General features: G+C 41.2%; 1 protein-coding gene across 3 annotated transcripts; it reads left to right on the forward strand.

The window, feature by feature from the left end:
- The first annotated feature begins 347 nt into the window (after positions 1–347).
- On the forward strand, positions 348–16,045 carry TCP11L2 (t-complex 11 like 2). Of its 3 annotated transcripts, XM_084281308.1 has the most exons (12): positions 348–417; positions 1,758–1,888; positions 2,577–2,616; positions 3,728–3,897; positions 5,214–5,346; positions 6,287–6,407; positions 7,094–7,314; positions 7,868–8,004; positions 9,042–9,229; positions 10,627–10,808; positions 12,713–12,885; positions 13,446–16,045. In XM_084281308.1, the coding sequence occupies exons 4-12, from the start codon at positions 3,762–3,764 to the stop codon at positions 13,688–13,690; spliced, it is 1,536 nt and encodes a 511-aa protein (XP_084137434.1). In that variant the 5' UTR covers positions 348–417; positions 1,758–1,888; positions 2,577–2,616; positions 3,728–3,761; the 3' UTR covers positions 13,691–16,045. The 3 variants fall into 3 exon arrangements, with proteins under 3 accessions (XP_084137434.1, XP_084137436.1, XP_084137435.1); XM_084281310.1 differs by lacking the exon at positions 2,577–2,616; XM_084281309.1 differs by lacking the exon at positions 348–417 and having other exon boundaries at positions 1,732–1,888.
- The last annotated feature ends 2,280 nt before the right edge of the window (positions 16,046–18,325 follow it).

Consider the following 18,325-nt stretch of genomic DNA (forward strand, 5'->3'; position numbering starts at 1 on the left):
GCCCCCTGCCCGCCCTCCCTCCGCTGTGGGGGCGCAGCGGCCCCCGGAGGCGGCGCTCAGCGGGGCGAGCGCGGAGCGAGGCGGCTCTTCCGTAAACACCGCCGGCAGCGCCCATTCTGCACGGGGGGGGGGGGAGGTCCCCGAAGGATCCCTCCCTTCTCACCCCCTGCCGCTCCTCGCCTGCCGCTCGGACCCGGGCACGGCGAGAAAACCGGCTCCGCGTTTATTCGAGAAGAGAAACACTGCCCTAAACCTCCGGGGCTGGCAGCGGCGAGCGGGCAGGACGGCGTGACACAGCCCCGCCAGAGATGGTCGCGCCCGGGGTAAGGCACTCAGCGCCCGGGCCGGCTACATAAGGGCGGGGGGGGGGGCGTTTAAAGCCCCGGCGAGCGCCGCGCTGGAGGAGGCCGAGCTGCGGTGAGCGGGGGGCACCGGCACCGGGACCGGCACCGCGGGGCCAGCGCGGCTCTGGGGGAGCCGCTCTGAGGGGCGGGGGGCGGGTTAGGGGGCGGTGGGCTCCGCTGCGGGCTGCCCTGAGCTGCCCTGCCCTGTGCTTGCACGGGCAGCCCCGGGGCTTCGCCGGCAGCGCGGAGCCGCGGCTCCCATCCCCGGGTCCTTCCCCGGGGGTCCCGGCGGCCGGGGTGGCCTCAGCGGGGCAGGCAGAGCTCGGCCCCCCTTCTCCTTCCTCCCCCCTCGGCCCGGCCCTGGAGACGCTGTTTGTTTGGCTCGGCTGCTGCCGAGGAAGAGGAGGAGGAGCCGGAGCCGGAGCCGGCCGGGGGAGGAGGAGGAGGAGGAGGAGGAGGAGGGCTCCGCGGGGCGCCCCGCCGGCAGCACGGGGAGCAGGGAAACGTGAGGCGATTTTGGAGAGATTGAGGTGTTGTTCGGCGTGTCTACGCTTAAAGTTACGTGTGAGCCCTCGGTAACTTCTGAGAAGCTCTGAGCTGCCTGCCAAGGCGTGAGGCAGAGCGCTTTCGGTGTGTGCTGTAAAGAAAGGACGGAGGAACTCGGTGCCCTATTGTTGTAAGTAATTAGAAAAGCCCTTTCTGATTTGTACTTCTTTGATGTTCTCAGTGAATGCTCTTCCCTTTATCCTTTTTAGCTGTTGTGCAGCACAGTTAAACTGTAGATGGCGCATCCAGATGCTGCTTGTGTATTCACCTGTGTTTACTTTGTACTTTCTACCTTCTCTCTTAAACTTAGTTCAGAACATTATTGCTAAATTCTTGCAGAATACACCCATTTTCTTCCTTTACCCTTCCGTTTGTGGCACGCTACTAGGAAATATACTCATCGTGGCAAGTATTGTGGTGTTTATTCGGATGTTGCGTTGTTAGAACTGATTTAAAGCAAACTTTCTGAAGGCCCCTACTGGCACATCTGCTATCTGTATATGTGCAGGAGCAGGTATGGTCCCAGTACCTCAAAGTAGGTAACATCTTTGGAGATACAAGGACTTGTTGTCAAAAGATACTTTGCTAGAACTGCCATATGAAGACTTAAGGTGGAAATGAAAATCCTGTATACATTAACTGCTTGGTCTTGAGTATGAGACTGTGATAGAAAATGGCAGTGCTGACTTGCTTCTGTGGCTGGTTCCCTACTTCTGTTAGGAGCACTCTACAAGTCTGAATATTACTAATGTGAATATTTGTTGTTTGAATTTTACGGCTAAATGAAAGATCTTAAAATGATGTATAAACTATGAGAGAATTTTTCTTTAATTGTGTTGATCTCTTCCGTGTTCTCTTAATACCTAGACCTGAGCCTTAGACACATCTTGAAGCGCTCTTACTAGGCGAGGGATTTACAAGACCTTTTGGGCCAGTACACGTCTAACAACGCTAATCACTTTTTCCCATGGACCACATGCAACAGTAACTTTTTAAAGGTTAGTTATTTAAAGTATTCACAAAGAGGCTTTTTACATGATGAAAACCTGGAAACAGCGTGTTCTGGTGTTGATCCAGAAGCAATAGATGGGGGTTTAATGTATGTTTTGCGGGCTCTGTAGGGTTACTATAAGTAAGCAGTTCCGTATCAGGAACATGCAGTGTTTCTACACTTTGGTTACTCATCACAAGTAGTTTCTAGTCAGCTTTAGAGGTCTGTAACACAAATTTTACTAGAAGAAATAGCTTGATTCTTGCGTAACATGAACATGAGTCATTCATAATTGTAACTTAGACAAATGCAATTTCCAAGTCAAATCTCAGAGCCTCTTAGTTTTCCAGGTTTTCTTGCAACTTGCTGTCTTGTCTAGACAACACTACTTTAAATACCTGTTTGTTTTCAATTTTGTTAAAATGTTGATTTTATCACTTCTAATAAAAGTTAAAAGAAGTATCACAGCTAAAGCTGTAAGTCTAGAACCTATGACCTCCTATACAGTGATTAAAAGTCTCTTACTGGCTTCCCCAGTAAGTTGATAAGCTGTCAGCTGTTCTTGCTGATATAAGTCTCTTGACAAAAACCAGCATAACATTGTAGCAAAAAGGCACTCAAATACATCTTCCTTCCTCCTGGGGAAGGAGGAGGGAGGAAACAAACACCTAACTGTTAATCATCTCAATTAACAGGGAAGTATTCATCAGTGGAATAACTCAACAAGTTCTAAAGGTATGTCCACCGTGAGCTGGTACTCAAGAAACCAAACATGCTAATCTGATCCTGGGAGCCAACATAAAGAAGTCTTCATCCTTATCCCCTTTTGTCCACCTCTCAACCCTACAATACATTGACTCACAGCAAGTGAAACAACTTGCTGATAGAAGCGTTACTGGCTGTGTCTCTTAATGAAGTCTACTACAGAATACTTTGTGGCCGTAACCAAAGATGGACAGCTACTTTTGGAATCTGGGCCAAATTCCTTTGGGAGTAGTTATGACTTGACTTCCAGTTTCTCATTTTAATATGGTCGTTAACATACTACTTGCTTCCTGTGTTAGAACTGTTAATCATCTCCATTGAACTATGCAGCCGTCCAAATTCTCTGTAGTTGTGGATTATCTGCCTGGGAGGCAGTTTCCTTATGCAGACAGAAGCACAATGAAGCATGATAGTTCTCATGAGGTTGTCGCATATGCTGAGTGTAGTGCTAGAGGCTCAGAGTTGCTGTTTGAATTAAAACACTTCCTCCCTTGAAGGAGTACTTACTGAGTCTATGCCATTGTCAGTCTGAGAGTGAGCAAAGAGACACCTAAAGCAGCAGGTCAGGCTTCCTGAGACACCCTGCCAGAAGCTTAATATTCTGAATTATTTGCCTGTTCTTCCCTAGCAAGCTCTTTGTTTGCTTTAGAGTTTGTACTCTCAGTGCAGTCTCTTTGTGGAAAGAAGCTAATTGCTAAAAATTACTTGATGGTGAAGTCACGTGGTGGGATGATGTAACACCGTGAGAAATAGAGTGCCTTTACATTTTAAGACAGAACTTCCAACGTTCTGACAGCAAGCAGCTTTGGGTTTACTGTGGGTGGTCCTTTATGTTTTAAATCTAACCAGTTTACAGAATGGTTATATTAGAGTCAGTAAGGTACAAAACAGCAGAAAGTAGAGATGTCATTTATTAATAACTGCATGATTCTGCATGTGTAAAGCCAGATCCTTTTTGTAACACTTTTTCAGAAAGGTGACTACTTCTTCCTTGTTCACAGTATAATGGTCAGTGCCCAGCTTTGAGAATCAAAAAACATAGGAAGTGCTGCTTTTGTGAGATGTGTGTTTTGTCTTTCAGGTCTTGTTTACTGTATCAGCTAAAGTGAATCACGATGCCTCTCAGCGATGACCAGAACAGTGATTCAGATTCTTCGCGCCTCTCTGAAAGCACAGCTTCTTCAAGTGACTCTGAGTATTCAAGACAGAGCTTTAACAGCGATTCTTCAAGCAAACCCAGTTCCCCAGCTTGTAAGCATGTTTCAACCTTACCTGGGCTATGCAGAGACACAGAAGACTAACCCATTCTATTTCTTTCACGTAGCGGGTAGAACCACGGAGTCTGATTCTGTGTTTGAGTGTTAAGAGAAAGGCATGGCTTTCTCTTGGCAGTGGAGCAGCGCATCTCTTTGAGTGCAATACCACTAATAGCTGTACCTGTGAGGGCTTCCCGTGTGCTGCTTCCCTTAGCTTAAGGAGAGTGAGCCACCATGGATATCCTAGTCTTAAGCTAATCTTAACGTTGGTAGCAGTCTCCCACCTCCCACTCAACCAACTATGTGTGACTTTATATGCAAAGGGTGGATTTCTTTTGTTTGGTCCATACAGTTAAAAAATAAATCTATTATAAAACTAATTTATAGGCTACACAAAGGTACATGAAGTTAATGCAATAGCTTTTATTCTTTGATTAAATACCAGGATCAAACAGAAAATGTGTTTACACAAGAGAAGGTATTTTGAATGAGCACTGATAAATAAAACCCTGCATAAAATGTGCTTAATGCTCATATCTGTAAGTGTTCTTAGATCATACACACAACTCATTTAGCATCTGTATAAGTGAAATCTTATATTAAAATCCGTATGTTAGTGGAGCTGCAATTGGCAGCTGGTTCTTTAAGCTTCCAAAGACTAATGACAGGACAATCACAAAAATCAAATGAGAGAATTTGGGAGTTTAGAAGCTTGCGTTTTAGAAATTTACTCCTGCTTTAAAGTTTCTGTCACATCCTTGATACATACTTGTGAAAAGGGAGTATAACTTAATGATGCATCTGCTATGGTACATAAGTGAGGGGTTCTTAAGTCAGTATCTTCAGAACCTTCTTTACAGGCAATAAAAGACATGATGTAGCTGTTACCATGTGCTCAGGATTATAATGGAAATCTGGTATCTGTTACTGACTGTGCTTTTGCTCTGGTGGGTTTTATAGAACAGTCTACAGAAAATCTGTGGAGTATAAGATCTTGTTTTAAATGAAAAAAGCCACCTCAGTTAAGATGTGAAAATATGAAACTGCTTCTCAAAATGTTATGAGGTTTACGTGGTATTACCCACCCGTGTGCACACACCCCCGATAAGCTGGGAGTTTCCTGAGTTAGTGTTTTAAGAAGATATAAAGGTCTGGTAATCCTAGCTTGTTTCTTCTAAAGTACTAGAGTCCAGTTATCAAGGAACAATATTTATTGCCTTGTTACTTTCATGCAAGGCTGCTAACTTTTATTAAAGCTTTCAATTGCTTTCATCTACTATAGTGTTTTGACTTGATCATTTGTTCCTTCAGCAAGTCCTCCCAAGATGGTTACTTTTGATGAACTGATGGCAGCTGCAAGAAATCTGACAGACTTGACATTAGCTCATGAAATTGCTGTAAATGCAAATTTCTGCATAAAACATGAAGACCTTCCACAGAACAGGTAGGAACATGAATTTTGCAAAAAAATAAAGCAGTTTGAGAAGAGAGGAGAAATGCAGGAGCACCTAAAATAAAAAGAAAACAAAAATAACAGCAACCTACCCCCAAAAAACAAACAAACAAAAAAAAAACCCAAACCTGTTGCATTTCTGAATGCCTATGGATTTTTATAACAACTCTAGGAGTCAGCTGTCTTGCTCAGAACAAATTCTGTAGTCCAGCTGAGTTGATATGCTGTCTTGGAGAATATGATGCTCTGTCTTAAATATAATGTGGAAAGTAAAAGGCTAATGCCATATCAATTCCCGTAGTGAAGATGAGGAGTGGTGTTCTGTTCTGTGGAAAAGATGAAATGATGGGCTTCTATGTAACCTATAGTAGCATCTTTGTCCTATGGTGATAAGAAGGTAAAGCTCATCATAAGCTTATCTCTAATATTACCTCAGAAGAGATGCAAAAGTTCTCCAGAAATGCCCTAGTATATATATATTTAAAACTTCCTTGATTGCAGACATTTTTGACTTAAAAAAAACCTCATCTTTCCTCTGGAAAGCATACATGTAAAAAGACAAACAGGTTTTTAATTGTGCAAATCCCTTAAGTGATAATTGGCTATACAAAGGAATAGTTTTTAAGACTTAGCACATAACACACACAGTTAGTGAATCAGTATGTATTTGATAAGGAAAAAGGGAAGGTATGTCTAAATCTGAATTGCTAGCACCGTTTCCTAAAGTAATGTTTTAGGAAAGACTTCTTGGTGTAAATCATGTTTTAGGAGCTGATGATCCACAGCACAAGAAAGATAGTGTTGCAGGTCGTGACGAGTGTCAATGAGTTGTGCTTCCCAAAAAATCATTAGGCTAACCTAAAGCACTTTGACCAAGGATGAAAGCTATTTAGTAGTCTCTTTCTCTGTCTGTAATTGACTTATTCCACAGCTTAGTGGGCACAGTGAAACGAATTGTACATAAGGCATTTTGGGATCATTTGGAATCGGAACTGAATGAAGATCCTCCAGAATACGAACATGCTATCAAGCTCTTTGAGGAAATAAAGGAGGTAACATTTTTTTCTCCCCCTCCAATACTGTTTTTGCAGCTTGGGTCTGAGAGCCTCTTACTTCACTGAGGGGTTTGTTAACTTAGAAAAAAGCCAACACCTTCAAGTTCCTACTTCTAAGAAGAAACCTATTATTCAGAACTACAGTAGCAATAGGTGTCCAAAATAGATTTGTATTAACAGTGAATATGGCTACACGCATAGTGGTATGTCCAATCAGCTTTTGTTGCAGGGTGGTTAGCTGCAAATCAGCTCTTTTCTCAAAGCTTTGCACCTGTACTAGTTTGGCTACATTCTGAGTTCAGTGCGTGACCAGGAGTATAAATGTGATTGTACCTGCCCAAATAGATTCCCTTGTGATCAGTGCAAGAAGGAACATAAAAATCTTCAATCCTCTCACAATACAAAGTCTTCCAAAAATGGGGAAGCTGCCCTGTAGAGCAAGAATTTACTAACTTAAGATTTTTGAAAGAGTCTGAACCAGAAAGCATGTCAGCAGACTTCGAGCGTTTTTGCAGAACTGTACTGTGATCCTTTTAATATGGCTTTTTCCTGCTACTTTAGATGATGTCCAGTCTTAATATATCTTGTTAGTCAGCTAAATACACTTGAACTTAATATTTTAGCATGTTAACTAAGTGCTTTTATTTTATTGATAAGCTTTTCATTTTTTCCCCCTACTTTAGATTCTTCTTTCCTTCCTGACTCCTGGAGCAAACAGGATTCAAAATCAAATTTGTGAAGTTCTAGATACGGATCTTATAAGACAGCAGGCAGAGCACAATGCTGTTGATATTCACGGGCTAGCTAACTATATCATCAATACTATGGGGAAGTTATGTGCTCCAATTAGAGACAACGATATAAAACAGTTAAAAGCAACTGACAATATCGTGGAATTGCTGAGGTTGGTATTTAGCTGTTTTTATATGGGGGGCGGGGGGGAAATCTCTAACCTGATGGAGCATACTGGGCAGTGGAAGAAGGAGGAAAAAGTCCTAGTCTTTAGTGATGGCAATCTGCATAATACCAGTTTTCAAAGTAAAGCTTTACAGCAGAAGCATTACAGCTGGGGGAGCGGTGCTATGGCATGCTGCGACTGGAATATTACGTTTATCTTAATGAAATGGGTATAACACCTAGATTAAAACTATGAAATCTGAATAGTTAAGCCACTGAACAACAACAAAAAAGCACTCTTACAATAACATGTGTTTCTGAGACAGCTGGTTTGGTCTTCTTCATCCTTACAAAATTAAAAGGGCATATTCTTACTGTTCCTCCTTGAACTGCTTATTGCATGCATCCTTTGGGTATCTTGGTAAATAAGTAACGTTGTCTGCTACACTGATACCAATGAAGGAGGCTCCTTCTAGAACTGGGCTTACAGTGCTAATGCATATACTGTTTAAAATACATAGTGTATTCTAATTACCTTACTTTAAACTTTCTCTCTTCAGACAAATATTCCACGTTCTGGACCTGATGAAAATGGATATGGCCAATTATACAATTCAGTGCCTTAGACCATACCTTCAGCGTAACTTGGTGGACTATGAAAGAACAAAATTCCAGGAAATTCTCGAAGAAACACCAAGTAGGTATCATGCTGTATTTTACTTAAACCTTTACTTTTTTTTTTTTTTTTTAAACAAACTATATAAAGACATGCTATAAAGTCTCTCAGTTACAGTTACTTAGAGGAAAATTCCAATTTCTTCTTTGGAAAAGAAGAAAGTAATACAAAAAGTTCTTTGACAAGCAAGCTACCAATGGTTAATTGCTTAGTCTGTTTTTAAGCATTTTCATCTGTTATCTGTGGCATTTTCTGACAAATTTGTATTTGTCTAATTGATTGGTATCTAAAGAAACAACAGTGGCTCTTTTCTGCCTCCAGACAGTAGCCCTACACTTTGAAAAGTGAGACTTTCTCTTCTGTAGCCAGGAAATCTGATAGTCTGAGGTAAACAAGGAAAAACAATGTGCCTGGAAGTTGGAAGGGGTGGGATCAGTATCTTTTTAATAAACAAAACACAGGCTCTGAAAAGTTTCTTTAGGTCAACTTGATCCACTACTCCAGATTTCATATAATACTGTCAAGTGGTCTTTAGGAGAATGTTTTGGGGGGGGGGGGGGGGGGGGGAGGGAAATAAGCTTACTGACATCTGAAGCAGAGGCTTCTAAAATGGGAACCCCGAGCTACTGATAAAGTTTGCAGTGTTCATATATGCAGGCTGTCAAAGAACTCTTTAAAAACTTTCATTCATTGTTGATATACTTTCTTTCACCTCTTCTTTCCAGCCTTGTGCCCCAACAAATAAATGGCCTCCCTGAAAGAGGAAAAAGTGGTGTGGGGTCTTGGACTTAATTTTTTTTTTTTTTTTCTTCCTACAAAATCTTGGTTGAAATCTAACAATTTATTGTTGGGTTTATGCAAACTAGCTAGAATATTAAGGTGATCAGTGGATGGTCAGTGAAAAGTGAAGGAGAAATTGACTTCTATGAAGGCCTAGCATCCACTATGATTAGTTTTTAGAAATACTTTAATCTTATTTATGTATATGTAACTCTTCCTCAAGCTACTGCTTATTTTGATGGAAGCATGCAATAAATCTGCTGATTTGCAATGCATAGGTGCTCTGGATCTCACAACGGAATGGATAAAGGAATCAATAGAAGATGAATTGTCATCCATTTCTGATGAATCTTCATCATCCTCTGGTGCTGATCATAGTTCTAAATCAAATATTAGTCCTACACTGGTGCTAAACAATGGCTACTTGAAACTGTTACAATGGGATTACCACAAAACAATTCCAGAAGTAAGTGTGTTCCAGTGTCTTCAGAGTTCTAGCTATAAGAAAATATTCCTGCAGTATAATAATCCTGATATTAATGACAATAAATGAATATTCTCTTGCAGTTCTTAATCTTCTGAATAGTAAACTAGGAAATTGGAGAGTATATGCTAGTCTCATTTTCTGGACTATGAGATAGACAAGTCATCAACTAGAAAAGTTTAGGGTGCTTTCTCTCTATTTAGTCATAGCTCACCAGCTCTGCCCTAAGAGCAGTCCGAGCCATGGCCAAAGGCTGGGCCTTGTACTGACAGCACTTGGTTTGCTTTCTTTTTGAGGGAACTGTCTGTGGTGTCTTGGTTTTCCTCACAGCAGAAACAGGGATTGGTGGGATCAAGCTGTGAATCGTCCTTACGCTCAATCATTTAAAAACATGAAGCTCTCCCTACGGTAGATACTCACCATTTCTCAATGCATATAAACTACTGCTTCAAGAATCATTGAGTTTTCCCTCCTGCTACCGATTACTGACCTCTGCTGCTTTAAATAAAGTCAGCTTGAAATTGGCTGTCAGTCAGGGTTAAAATTATCAACTGCAGTGAACATCTTAGCTATAGTTAGTGGCTTGGCAGAGAACTTGGAAGCTATGTAGGGATGCTCTTAGCACGCCCTTTGAGTGGAAGAAAGGGACACTACCTTTCTTTTACCTTCCTTTCAACAATTTTGAATAAGAGCTATATACAGATATCCTCTGGATCTAGGTTGTCACATCGTCACAGTATGAAATTACTACAAACAGCTGGATGTTAATTCCCTGCTTCTCAGTGTGTGGGGGGTGGGATTTGATAGAATGAGCTCATTTTATAACCTTAAAAAGGAAACAAAAAAAACCCACAAAACCAGATCTTGCTGTGGGAATTGCATTTTTGGAATGATCAGCTGGCTTTTTAGTTTGTAGTAGGTTATAGGTGGCTTGCGGAAATTGCTCTGATGGTTAAACTGGTTTGTCATGCACAGCTGTTCATCACTACCCATCAGTTGCAGATTATGGCATTTTTCAAAGGACAGCTGAATCCAGAAGACTATTTTGTCTGTAACTCTGATCACTTCCATGTCCCCTGGATTCCCCAAGCATCTGACATTGTGGGCTGAACTGTTGGCCACAAATTGTTGTCAGTGAAGAAAAATAAAAAGCAGTTTCTTCAGTGTTCTCTGAACTGGAGGCATTACTTTTCTTCCCTACCACAGACTGACTTCTGGTACTCATAATGTCACTTTGTGCAGTACTTCATATTCAGAACACTTCGGCTGCTGTTTCTTCTGACTTTGTATGTTTGTTAATTGAAAATGTTAATGTTTCATGACTAAATCCTGCCTCTTTCCTCCGTATTCCTAAACTGGTATTATTGTTCTGCTTCTAGACTCTAATAACAGATGAAGTTCGTCTTCAAGAGTTGAGAGAAAAGCTGAATCAGTTAAAAATAATAGCTTGTGTTTGCCTCATAACAAACAATATGGTGGGTGCAGCAATTGTAGATGTGCCGGATTTTGCTGACCAACTGAAAAGGGTCTCCGTTCCTCTTCTTGAAGGCATGAGTAAGAAGTAAGGCCTTGTTTATCACTCCTCGTATTTGTTAACAGGAAATAACCAAGTGGATCTGAGAACTCCTGGGAACAGTTCAAATGTCATAGCCACTGCTTGTTGATAATAGATACAGATGAAAATTTAGTGCCATCTGAAGCCCTATACAATGGAAGTACACTGCACGTGACACATTTTCAAAGTTGTTTTTTAATGAAGTCTTAGTCTTGATGGTGTAACTTTTGCAGACTTTGGAGCCTAGCCCTAAAGTTCACTTGTATAGTCTTTAACACAAGCTATGAGTACGTGCTGGGAGCCAAGTGGCTAGTGAGCAGCCCTGCAGAAAGGGATCTGGGGTGCTGGTCAACAGCAGGCTCAATGTGAGCCAGCAGCGTGCCTTTGCAACCAAAAAGGCAACTGCATTTTAGGGTGCATTAAACACAGTACAGCCAGCCAGTCACAGGAGGTGATTCTCTTCCACAATATATTTTGCATTGGTGCAGCTTCACTTTGGATATTGTGTGCAGTTCTGGACTCTACAATATAAAAAGGATGTTAAGGTACTTGAGATCATCCAGAGGAGGGCAACAAGGCTGGTAAAGGAGCTGGAAGGCATGTCCTATAAGGAGAAGAAACTGAGGACGCTTGGGTTGGCTAGTCTGGAGAAAAGGAGGCTGAGAGGTGATCTTACTGCTCTACCACTCCCAAGGAAGGGAAATCACAGAAAATCACAGAATTTCTAGGTTGGAAGAGACCTCAAGATCATCGAGTCCAACTTCTGACCTAACGCTAGCAGTCCCCACTAAACCATATCCCTCAGCTCTACATCTAAACGTCTTTTTGAAGACTTCCAGGGATGGTGACTCCACCACTTCCCTGGGCAGCCTGTTCCAGTGCCTCACAACCCTTTCGGTAAAGAAGTTCTTCCTAACATCCAACCTAAAACTCCCCTGGTGCAACTTAAGCCCATTCCCCCTCGTCCTGTTACCAGGCACGTGGGAGAACAGACCAACCCCCACCTCGCTACAGCCTCCTTTAAGGTACCTGTGGAGAGCAATAAGGTCACCCCCTGAGCCTCCTTTCCTCTAGGCTGAACAAGCCCAGCTCCCTCAGCCTCTCCTCATAGGACTTGTTCTCCAGACCCCTCACCAGCTTCGTCACCCTTCTCTGGACTCTGTGCTGATCTGTTCTCTCTGATAACCAATGACAGAATAAATAAGAATGGTACAAAGCTGCATCAAGAGAGGTTCAGATTAGGTAAAAAGGAAAACTTTCTTTACTGTGAGGGTGATCATATGCTGTAACAGGAGTTGGTTGATTACTTATGCCTGTCAGTATTCAAGAAGTGTTTGGGTAATGCCTTTAATATACTCTAACTTTTGGTTAGTCCTGAAGTCATCATCCATTTAGGCTCAATGATCCTTATAGATCCATTCCAACTGGACTGTTCTAATACCTGAGAGGCTGTGGCAGTACATCCACCAAGTCATTTTTGCCAGTTCCTTCAAACTTACTCTAGGTAGTTTAAGCTATCTGTCTGCTGCTAATACTACTGCAACTTGCACTACAAGCAAGTCTCATGGGGGTCTTAGTGTTTCAAATGAAGTTATTTTACTTTTTTCCTCATGAAATGTTATGAATTTGGCTCTGGATAATATGTGAGCATAAGGTCAAAGTGAATTGGTGTCATCGCTGCACACTTAAAATGACTTTTCCCACTTGAATCCCAATTAGTATCCTTATCTTACAGGCAAAGATTTCTCATGTATCTGTAGAAGTACACATCTGCAAGATCAAATGACAACTTCATCTATACTCTCAGCCTGCTCTCCGCAGTGAAAACAAAAGGAAAAAGGAGTAGTGAATTCACCTGAAACTGCTACGGAAACCATAAAAGTTTCTTTTCTTTTCTTTCTTTCTTCCAGAACTTTTGATTTGAAGGAAGCTCTGAATGCTATTGGTGTCCAGATTTGCAGCAAAGTGAATGGGTCTCTATCTGAAAGAGGTCTTCCTACTCTCAATGCAGAAACGCAGAATAATTTAATGGGTCAAATTGCTAGTATTGTTGAAGAGAATAATCCTGTCTGTTCCTTGATCGGTTAGTAAGAACACATAATTATCTTACTGTATGTGTCTATATAAGCTGCTAAGTTTAAAACTTACCTCCAGCAATCTCAACCAGCTGTCTAATTATGCTTAAAAGCCACTTTCTTACGGCAGTAAAATACTGTGTCAAAAGAGTAAAGAAATATTGTTTACTGGGGGGCTGTGCTGTTGGTATGCTGCAGAGCATGGTTAGTTGTAGATAGAAAGTTTGTGTCCTTGTAAACAAGCTTAGAGGTACTAGATTTCTGGAGGGGAATATAGAAAATGTGTGATACTCATCTCTCTTCTGTCAGTTTGGGTTTAAACCCGAGTGTTTTCCTTTTTTACCTGAAAGGAAGTGGACTTGCTAACTTGTTGAACAGGTCTGCCTTGCAGGAGTCAGCTGTCAAAAACTTTCAGTGTTTCACTCTGCAAGATGGGCTTGGGAAAGGGAGAGGATAGTTATCTATATTGTTGGATTTCTTGTGCTGAGTTACAGGGTGCTTGTGAAGTGAGTATGGTTTCATCTTGCATTTTACATTTGTTCTGAGCATGCTTTATATTATGTTTCAGATAAACGGATCCAGTTATTCATGAAAAGCTTGCTTGCTCTTCCAAGTTTCCAGAAGTGTATGCCTGCTGTGCCAGGAGGCCTTTCTGTGATTCAGACAGAGATGGAATTTGTTGGATCTCAGTATGCAAGCATTGTAAACTTTAATAAACAAGTGTATGGACCATTCTACGCAAACATACTCAGGAAACTACTTTTTCCTGAGACACCAATAGGGAAAACAGAAACAGAAGCACCTACCAATTGAAAAATCTATTTCTGTACCCCTTTCTTTTACCTTCAGTTTTCATAATAGAGACATGGTGATCTGACTCCCCAGCTTGAAGAGACCACTCCAGTGACTGGTAATGAAACATTTTATAAAATGCGGATAGTTTCTGAAATCCACTGGAAAGAAACTAATTTCAACTACATTATATATATATTTTAGACTAAGCCTGCTTAATGGATTGTGCCACTTGTAATAGTGAAATACTACCTTTTAAAGGCAAGCATTTATTACGATTTGCAGTGGGAAAGAGCTGGCGAAATACTTTTTTGCCACCATTAAACCATAATGTTTTAAAAAATATATATATATATTTACATATAGCAATGCAATTATGAGATGACAAATTTGTAGATAAAATGTACTATGCTTATGTTGTATTTTTTTAGAGCAAAGTCTAATAAAACTATCATTCTGAAAAGAATTTGAAGAAAAAAGGTTCATATTAGGCCAACTTCTGGTACTCCTGCAATTACTGGAACTAGAACTTAGCCTATGTTACATTAAGGAATGCCAGTATTATAAGCTGTTTTGAGAATAGCAGTTACAGAAGAAGCATTCACTGTTTTAAATGAGAACATTCAATACTTGTCAACTGTAATGGTGAGTTTAAAGATAAACACTTAAGCATAATGTTGGCCATGGGGTTGGGGTGGGGAAGCAAATGTCTGTATATAATATTTATCTAGTGGAGGTCATACAGATCTTAAGTCTAACCTCTAATTTGTGTATATACTGATCTTTGATCTTAATGGGTATTAAGAATTTTTAACTTAGGGCATTCTGACCTTTATTCTCAAAAGCATATTATCATTGGGAGTGATCTTAGAGTACAGCAGAACAATTTCACCTTCTGCTTTCTGTATTCTGTTGGTTGAGGGCCTAAGTTTTTCAAAATGTATTCTGGATATTCTTGTGTCTGCAAAGCAGAAACCCAAATTACTAGTCATTCTTGAAAATATGATTATATTTATTCTCACTGGGTCTGTGTGAGAAGTACTTTTGGCTTTTGTGCCAAAATTTGTGCAGATTATACTCCAATACTTTGTTCCCGTTTAAGACAAGAATCTTGCATACAGAAATTGAGTAGGTTTAAAATGGAGAGATATGGGATTAAGTTTCTAAGTTTACAAATTATATTTTGCATATTTCAGATTATTGGTAATAGATACTGCTGGAATACTTAGTATAGACATGTTCTTGTCTATGAAATTGAATCATAATGTACTTGAAAATGATCATTTAATATATAATGGTCCTTTTAAAATGTCATATATAAAATCATGTGATACAAGTTAAATAGCTTGTTTTTAACATTTTATATTAGTCTATTTTTATTGATACAAAACTTGCCCATAGAAGTTCAATGTGCCACACAAATTGTGTACATACATTTAGTAATGTATATCATGTCTATCATAAAGGTCTAAAAAAAAAAAAAAAGGGCATTACCAGCACTGTGGTTTTGTAGTCCATTTTTACAGATTTGTGTACTTTTTTTAGTAAGGGAAATGACTTCTAGTCAGTTGTTCCTCAGTGTCCAAGGACCTTGGCCACAGGTACATGATATGAAAACTTTCTTCAAAATGCCTTGTTAGAAAATAAATTGCTCTAGTGCACTTCTGTTCTATCCCTTGTAAAAACATCGCACAAAATGAAGCAGAGTATGTATTTTGAAGGGAACATTTCCTGAAGCCTGAAAAACCTGAGAAAGGAACTCTTAGAACATAGTAATTGTGCCACTAGGTAAAACAGGTTTGTTCAACTTCATATGAAAATTTGAAATGCAATTCAAAATCAGTAGGAGGAGAATGCTTTTTCCAAAGCAATGGGAGATTACGTCTTAGTGATTTGCTACATCTTTAGAAATAACATCTTGGGAAGAAACTACTTTGAGCTTCAACCAAAACAGGGTCTTAGGAACATTGGAAGAACACGTCTAACGTGACTATGACCATTCTATCATAATACATGCATTGCATTACATGCATTGTTTAATTTTGGGGCATTTTATAGCATGGCCTATGTTTCAAGTGCTTGTTCAATGTATCTTAATTTTTATTTAATGTTTCGAACATGGACATTGCGTCTGTTTAAAGTCATGTTTTGCATGCTGTTTATGCTACTGTGGCTGAAATGCACTTGCCTCCACTCTGAAGTTGTCCTTGTGAAACAAGATGCCATTCTGTAGCAGCTTACTTTGTCAAAATGCGAATATTTGAAGTTTTGTATGCATTGTTTGTGATACCCTTGTCCTGAAATGTCATTTATGCAAATTGTTTCTTAAATGTAATGGATTATTTTAAATGCTGAAGATAAAGGACTGCACTAATATGTCGTGGCTCATCTCTTTTTCTGTAACTCTTCAATTACATCAGCAGCTTTAATCTAATTGCACAAATAACTAACTAGTTGTTCCACTAAACCTGGCTCTTTGACAAAGTTCATCTACGTCCTCTATCTCTATTCACTCATAGCTATGCCCATGTCCCTGGGCAGCCCATTCCTGTGCCTAACAACCCTTTCATTAAAGAAGTTCTTCCTAACATCCAATCTAAACCTCCCCTGGCTCAACTTAAGCCCATTCCCCCTCGTCCTGTCACCAGGCACGTGGGAGAACAGACCAACCCCCACCTCGCTACAGCCTCCCTTGAGGTACCTATAGAGAGCAATAAGGTCGCCCCTGAGCCTCCTTTTCTCCAGGCTGAACAAGCCCAGTTCCCTCAGCCTCTCCTCGTAGGACTTGTTCTCCAGACCCCTCACCAGCTTTGTCGCCCTTCTCTGCACCCGCTCAAGCACCTCGATGTCCTTCTTGTAGCGAGGGGCCCAAAACTGAACGCAGCACTTGAGGAGCGGCCTCACCAGAGCTGAGTACAGGGGGACGATCACCTCCCTAGCCCTGCTGGTCACACTGTTTCTAATGCAAGCCAGGATGCTCTTGGCCTTCTTGGCCACCTGAGCACACTGCTGGCTCATATTCAGCCAACTATCCACCATCACTCCCAGGTCCTTCTCTGCCAGGCAGCTTTCCAACCACTCAGCCATCTTCAAACTTCCAGATCTAGAGGAACGCTCTGGCTGCAGCCTAAAAGCCAGGTGTACGGAAGCTCCCCCAAGCCAGCCAGTCTTCTCCATGTGACCTGCCAGAAAACAGCTGTCCTGGTTTCAGCTAGGATAGAGTTAATTTTCCTCCGAGGAGCTGGTAGGGTGCTATGTTGTGGATTAAGATGAACACGCTGATGTTTTAATTGTTGCAGAGCACCGCTTACACCAAGCCAAGGATGTCTCAGCTTCTTGCTCTGTTCTGCCAGTGGGCAGGCTGGTGGTGCAGCAGGAGGTGGGAGGGGACAGACCCAGGACAGGTGACCCAAACTGGCCGAAGGGGCATTCTGTACCATATGGGGTCATGCTGAGCAATATATAGGGGTGCCTAGCCGGGATGGGGGTCCAGCTGCTCGGGGTTAGGCTGGGCTTTGGTCAGCGGGTGGTGAGCAATTGCACTGTGCATCACTTATTCTGTACACATTAGTAGTAGCAGTACTATTCTCATTATTTTTTTTTTTTTCCTGTCTTAATAAACTGCCTCTGTCTCGACCCACAGGCTTCATTTTCCTATTCTCTCCCCCATCCCAGAGAAGGAGGGGGGAGGGGGAGCAAACGGCTGTGTGGTACTTAGCTGCCGGCTGGGGGAAACCACGACACCAGCAGTGTAGTCATGTAACCAAATTAAAACCAAAACTTTCAGCCCGGTCCTTGACCTGAATAGGGAGTGAGGATCTGGATTCTGGCATTTATACGTGATAGTTTATATGCAGCCAAAGTAAATACTGCAGTCAGAGGTCATGGCGCTAGATTTTGAAAGTCCTGCATAAAGAAGAGATCTCAGAAAAGCAAATTTAAATAACATTAATGTCAAGAAAAGTCTTTCTGATTGCTATATTCTTTATCTGTCATGACTAGACAGATGAAAATCTATGACGGCAATTTTGCCTTTTAGGTCATTTTCTTTTTTCTTTTATTTATTTCTTTTATTTACGTGTATTTATCTTAACAGGCTCTGTACTAATTTTCCTCACAGAATGACTAGCTAGCAGAAATATGACCCTTATGTGCCTTTTGTAATTAATTCATTAGGGCAACTCTTAACCACTAAGCCCCTTGTCAGGTTATTTCTATTAGCGATAAGGAGCAATTGACCCTAAAACATTGAAGCCAGGTTGATGAGCCTATTCCACAAGGTCTCTTGGCTCCACACATGTGAAGTGAAATCTGCCAGGTGGGGATCATTTGACCTTTGCTATATAGGAAGCATGAGGAGTTATGGGAAGAATTGCCACTGCAGAGGAGTTTGAGGTTCAGGTTACTTAAAGTGCTTTTCTACAGTCAGGGTGGAATGAACTCAGTGTTCCCAAGTAGGCTGCTTTTTCTTCGTGTTTTCTATCATCTCTGTGAAACAGTTTTGGAGACTCTATGAGCTAGTTACATTGGTGGTGACTTCTCAGAACAGGAAAACCCTGTTGGTGCTACTTTCTGTGAATTAGCTTGGCAGTGACTCAAGCTGGCAGGTAAGTGTTGTTGGGTTTTACAGTTGTTTTGTGTTGGGGAGCTTGAGGA

Source organism: Netta rufina (genome assembly GCF_964035555.1).
Source record: "Netta rufina genome assembly, chromosome: 1".
Taxonomy (NCBI): Eukaryota; Metazoa; Chordata; class Aves; order Anseriformes; family Anatidae; genus Netta; species Netta rufina.

Bases quoted from the DNA above. Each gene is read 5' to 3' on its own strand.
- TCP11L2 (XM_084281308.1), top strand. From the start codon at position 3,762: ATGCCTCTCAGCGATGACCAGAACAGTGATTCAGATTCTTCGCGCCTC. The intron at 10,809-12,712 runs GTAAGGCCTTGT...TCTTTCTTCCAG, and splicing joins CTTGAAGGCATGAGTAAGAA to AACTTTTGATTTGAAGGAAG. The intron at 12,886-13,445 runs GTTAGTAAGAAC...ATTATGTTTCAG, and splicing joins TCCTGTCTGTTCCTTGATCG to ATAAACGGATCCAGTTATTC.